The sequence below is a fragment of the Branchiostoma floridae genome, chromosome 14 (genome assembly GCF_000003815.2).
Source record: "Branchiostoma floridae strain S238N-H82 chromosome 14, Bfl_VNyyK, whole genome shotgun sequence".
NCBI lineage: Eukaryota > Metazoa > Chordata > Leptocardii > Amphioxiformes > Branchiostomatidae > Branchiostoma > Branchiostoma floridae.
This window is the reverse complement of record NC_049992.1, coordinates 11,886,951-11,892,968: the sequence shown is the minus strand read 5'-3', so window position 1 is coordinate 11,892,968 and position 6,018 is coordinate 11,886,951. Positions and strand designations below refer to the sequence as shown.

General features: G+C 45.9%; 1 protein-coding gene across 1 annotated transcript; it reads left to right on the top strand.

Moving 5' to 3' along the window:
* Positions 1-332: 332 nt before the first annotated feature.
* LOC118430129 (G-protein coupled receptor 6-like) lies at positions 333-1,880 on the top strand. Its single transcript, XM_035840839.1, has one exon. The coding sequence runs from the start codon at positions 732-734 to the stop codon at positions 1,878-1,880; it is 1,149 nt and encodes a 382-aa protein (XP_035696732.1). The 5' UTR covers positions 333-731.
* Positions 1,881-6,018: the final 4,138 nt, after the last annotated feature.

Below are 6,018 nucleotides of genomic sequence, written 5' to 3'. Positions count from 1 at the left end.
GATTTGTGAACCAAAAAATCAAACCATTACTATTTGTTGATAACTGTTGAAGTCAATTCAAGAAGGGAAATTTCTGCGAATCAAATGATTTCCTACAATGTAAGTAGGAATTTATGCCGACTCCTTACCAATGATAATGCCTCTTCGTACAGAGGCTCTGAATATCTCCTGACATGTTCGTCGTTATTATACCAGTTATGCTATTGGAAAACCAAATAACCAGCCAACCACTCAACAATTAACTGACCGACCAACCAAACAACCGACTGACCACGAACTAGACCAAACCAGCCAACCATGCATAACCAACCACCAACTTACCATCCATCCATCCAACCACCAACCGACCGAACCAACCAATCACCACTGATGAAAACATGATCTCTGTGGATGTGATGAAAGAGAGTCTAAAGCGGAGTTATTGAAATCTATCAGAAGCTCTAATAGTCAGCTGAATCCATGCTAATTAGTGCTGCTATTGATGAATGTCACAGTAGATGAATCGGTCGGGACGCGCTTTCTTGAGGCTACCCTTGAGGTTATGTTTTAATGGCCTTTCCACAAATTAATGCGTGTACGGTCTTCAAAACAGACAGCTTACTTATAGTATATGTGAGGGTGGTATTCGTCAGAATATCAGTGTTTAGTACGACCCCAGCACTGTTTCTGTCGCTGTCTTCAACGCGAGACAAGTCAGAACTGGTGTGCAGGGGCTTTACAACCGTGGCCGAATGATGGTGTACAGAGGTAACTACGCGGTGTGGGTGCTGGCGATTCTCGTCACTACAGTTCGGTACGTAGGGATAACCCAGGCTTCTGGGCTGGGTCTGAATGTTTCAATGCAGGCCGGGGACGAAACGGCCGTTTTCTACAACTCAACACTGCGGAGTAGTTCTTCTGAGAATTGCCACTCGTCAGGGGCTACAAACAGCTCTTGTTTAGACAGAAACGTCACTTCAAACATCCAAGAATTTCTGCAGAAAGGTTCTCATCCCCATCTGACTAACGCAAGTGTACCTCTTGCGTGTGTTGCTTTGTGTTTGGGCGTCTGGTCAGCAGCGGCAAACAGCCTCCCACTAGCAGCCATCATCAAGCATGGCCATCTCCACACGCCCGCCTACATCCTCACGGCCAATCTGGCGGCCAGCGACGTCTTGAACGGCATAGTCTTTGTGATCACCACTATCGTGTATTTGGTCTCCTCACAAACCGAGACCATCCTCTCCGTTGGCTTTCGCGCCAGGTTCACGTCTATTTCAATCTCCGCACTGTCCTCAGCCTACAGCCTAGTGGTCCTGACGGCCGAGCGCTACTGGTTCGTCGTGCACGGGATGACCTACGTCAACAACGTCACCAACGACAAGTGCAAGGTCGTGGTGGTGATCGTCTGGGCGTGGTCAGTGCTGCTGGCGATGCTGCCCAACTTCGGCTGGCACTGTGACCTGCTAATTCAGAAAGATTGCCTCCCACTGGGCGGAGGACTGCCTTACAGCTACGTGGTCCTTTTCCTGGTGTCCGCTTTCCTCCCGGTGACATCAATCGTCTTCTTCAACATGGGCATCTTCTGGTGTCTGTGGAAGCACGTGAACGCCATCGCTGCACAAGAAGCCGCCGTGGGCGCCCCGCCCAGCATCAACAGGAAATCCGCCATCACCATCGTTCTCATCACGATCGTGTTCTTGGTGGGATGGCTACCGCTTCTCATGAGAATGGCCCTGCTCACGCCTGACCGCGGGTCGCTGGTCAACATGGCGGTGTTCATGATCCTGAACTCCGCCATCAACCCCGTCATCTACGCGTTCCGTCTGCAGGAGGTTCGCCGGGGAGTCACGAGGCTCTTCAGGAACGGGAACGGAAACGCCATCTTGCCTGGAAATTGAACATGAAAGAAAAAGGAAAGACCTATTTCATTTCTAGAGGTCAGAAAACCGACAGGGAGATTTGAAACTATAATGTGGACGTTCAATTACATTGAATTCATCCGGACAGAATTTACTAGCACATACTTTCAAGCCGTAATCTTGCAGGACGATCATCAACAAAGACAGAAAAAGACAGAGCGAGCACCCAAAGGAAAAGCAATGGAAGAAGTTCGAAAGCAAAACGCTGCGTCACTTCTATAAGCATGACAACATATCAGATCAGATCAGAATCATAACGAACATAAACAGATTAGCAAAAGCAACAACTAGAAATGATGATAAGCACTATATAGGTGGGTCGGCAACTGAAAACCAGCAAGATTTAGCTTGTGACTACGTTTGAAACAATACAGGAGAAATAACATAATATCAAGGAAATGATCCAGTTAACATAACAGAGCACCAGTGGCCATATGACTGCACTAACCTGAGTATTGGTATCGTCATCTTCAACGGTTTTGTAATGTTTTGTATGTGTTCAATTATGCATTTGTTACTTTGTAATATATGGTAGGCTCATGCTTCTAGACAGTTTATTTGCATTTGATGTTTGCAGGATAAAACACATTCAAGCAAATTGAAAATAAATTTCATTTTGTCATGGAATGCTCTAGATATGATGTCTTATGTAATACGTTATCCACATTTCAGTGTAAAATGCTCAGATTTCAGGGTGTGATTATAGATTTCACAAACTTATTTATTTCATACTGCGGACTCCTGGGTATTCTGACTCCTCAGTATTCTTTGCTGATTTCCAGGGGGGGGGGGTAACATAACATGAAACAATATGTAAAATCATTTGGAAAATTTAGAATAAGTTTCATAATGTCAGATAAGTTTGTATTTCTATTTTTAAAGTTTAAAGTTGTCTGTACGAAAGCCTCTATACTTCATGTTGTGTCAATAAAGCGTCATAAGAAAGTACAGTTGAGACGCTTCTGTCCATTGTCTGTTGTCCAATATTCTTATCCTAGTGGCAAGTGTGCTTTAAATTAATAATATTAGCTATTTTCATACGTCAATATATCGGTTAGATACGCAAAGCTTATACATAAGTGAAACGTTATACATAAACGAGTGTGATGATGAAATAAGTTTTAAAATCTTGGACCAGTAATATTTTCATCATCGCTTCATACTTACGCCAGGACCTACCCATAAGATAAACCAGACAATTACATTCACATTTTTGGTCATCCTGTCCACATAATACCCCGCGAGAATAATCAAAAGAAATTACTTTGCGGAGATAGGAAAAGAGATAAGCTTAGTGTTCTGTGTGCTAATGTAGACAGAAGGTTTGTTACTCCCAGTGAATTAATTTCCTTTTTTGCGTAAACACCCGAGTGGGTGTCTTCCGTGAAAACAGTGTGATTTGACGTCTTTCCATTTCGCTGGCCACACTACATCGCTTGATCCTTCGGTAAGCAAATCTGTACTTCTGATCATCAGAGATGATCGTTGGATGCTTTAAAACTTCTTGTTAGTGTGTCATTCAGCACCAGGGACAGGGACACCAGTCGTATTCAGTCATTCAGCACCAGGGACAGGGACGCCAGTCTTATTCAGTCATTCAGCACCAGGGACAGGGACACCAGTCTTATTCAGTCATTCAGCACCAGGGACAGGGACACCAGTCTTATTCAGTCATTCAGCACCAGGGACAGGGACACCAGTCTTATTCAGTCATTCAGCACCAGGGACAGGGACACCAGTCTTATTCAGTCATTCAGCACCAGGGACAGGGATACCAGTCTTATTCAGTCATTCAGCACCAGGGACAGGGACACCAGTCTTATTCAGTCATTCAGCACCAGGGACAGGGACACCAGTCTTATTCAGTCATTCAGCACCAGGGACAGGGACACCAGTCTTATTCAGTCATTCAGCACCAGGGACAGGGATACCAGTCTTATTCAGTCATTCAGCACCAGGGACAGGGACACCAGTCTTATTTTGCCATTCAGCACCAGGGAGAGGGGTACCAATCTTACTGTTTTATCCAAGGAAGATACTGAAACCATCCCAGAATTCATTGCAGTACACATTCCGCAACACATATCACAGATGGCTGACTGTGACCCACAAGTATATGGACTTGTCATCTTGCTTGAAGATGCAGCAACTGACACAATATAATCAGTATATTTTCTTTCCTTGAATTGCAACAAACTCAAGAAGTCCGAGTTTTTTTATAAATTTCTGTTAATAATTTATATGGAATACACACCCTCTCATTGGTATTTAGATTCATGTTGCAGACTCATATTTCTAGCCCGACTGTACTTTGTACAATGCTAGACAGACGATGAGGAAACATAGTAGTCGCACTTAGCAATTCCATTACGCTGTGTATATATGGGGTAGACAACAAGATAGGACTTAATAACAAAGACAAGCCTGCTTCACTGACCGCTTACCCAACCATAGTGACAGGTAGCGTTTGACCAATAGTATCCTATTTGTCCTGAATCAGTCCTCGGCCCCTCCGTATGAAGTGATGCGGAAATCGTCTGGAGCCTAAAGTCACCTATGCGCTGAGACGACCGCCCTTAGGCGGGCGTCACCATCCGCGCAAAGCAGAAATCTTGTCGAGGGCTGGGCGGGTGGGTCGTTTCAGGCTCCAGACGTAGCCGGAGGGCCACAGTTGGACTGACAGTTTGGCATCTCTTGGTACTGTGGGGTCAAGGGTCATACTTTCGGGACCAATCACTGATCAGGTCAAATAGTATCCTATTTGTCCTGAATCAGTCCTCGGCCCCTCCGTATGAAGTGATGCGGAAATCGTCTTCCGCCTTTGTCCTCTCTGGCTTGGAGCCTTTCCTTTCCTGTCCCCTAGTGCCTCCCTACTATGATACTTTTCAAAAGTATCTTGTCGCTCCTTTCCTCTTCCTGATTACTGTTATAAATCACTCCCTATCTTCATCCCTTTCCCGTCTTCCCGTCCTTATCAACACTCTCTCACCTTTCCTCTCCCCTTGCACATCTAATCCCTTTCTTATTTCTCTCGACTTGTCCCCCACACTTCATCATGTTCTTCTCTGAACTTCGTCAAAACAACGTTTACCCACTCTAATCGGCCGCAGCGCGCGCTTCGAAAACTGAGAGAAAATCAACGCCAGGAATACCGATCTAAATTTCTCCACGTTACAGAAGTTGAGCGAAAACAGGAAGGAATGAAAATTCTTCAAACGCTATCGTATCTTCTCGGCGACTTTGGGAACCACGCCCTTCTAATGTCCCATAAAGGGAGCTCTCTAGTGCATCTGGCAAAATCCGCAATGTTCCGAAAGACAACAATATCCTATGCACACAATTTCAAAAACGCAAAACCTATTGCTCACTCCATTCCTAATGCCCGTGTCCCACATACACTTTAACCAAGCCTCAGTCCGGACCAGGTCCTTACACACTCCCGCATAGCATGTTATCCAGCCTTCCGCGGAACCCCGTCGCGCTGGATAAAATCGCCAAATGTCAAACAAGAGCGTACACAACTTCTAGGGTCTTCCAAGGATCCAGCTTTCCGCGGAACCCCTTCGCACTGGATGATATCACCACAAATCACGAAAAGGATAAATGAACACAATTTCTCGGATCGTCCAGCCTTCCGCGGAAACCCTTCGCACTGGATAACGTCACACCATGCTGAAGAAAGACTGCACACTTTTCGGGTCATTCAGCTTACCGCGGAACCCCATCGCACTGAATGATATCTTGCCGTGCTATAAAAGGCGTCAGACCAAAAACGTTCTTGGTCAGACCAATCTCAAAACAGGGCTGCTCGATTAGTTCCTACCCTCCAGCATCCCGCGGCACCCCATCGCACTGGAGAACGACATGTCAAAATCTATTCACGAGAAGTAGGGGGAAAATGACTTACAGTTCCTTGAGTTGTCGGCGGGGTTGGCTGAACTGACCGGCAGGGGCTGGGCGGTGTCGGGGACAGGAGCGCCAGTCGACCCTGATCCTCTGACCGCTGTCCCTTGTAGCACTATGTTCGGCACAAAGAACATGGTTCACAACATAAAACATCACAGCCTAACTGTTCGGCTAACAGGTTTCCTGGCGCGTCTTGAGCCCTCTCTGCTGC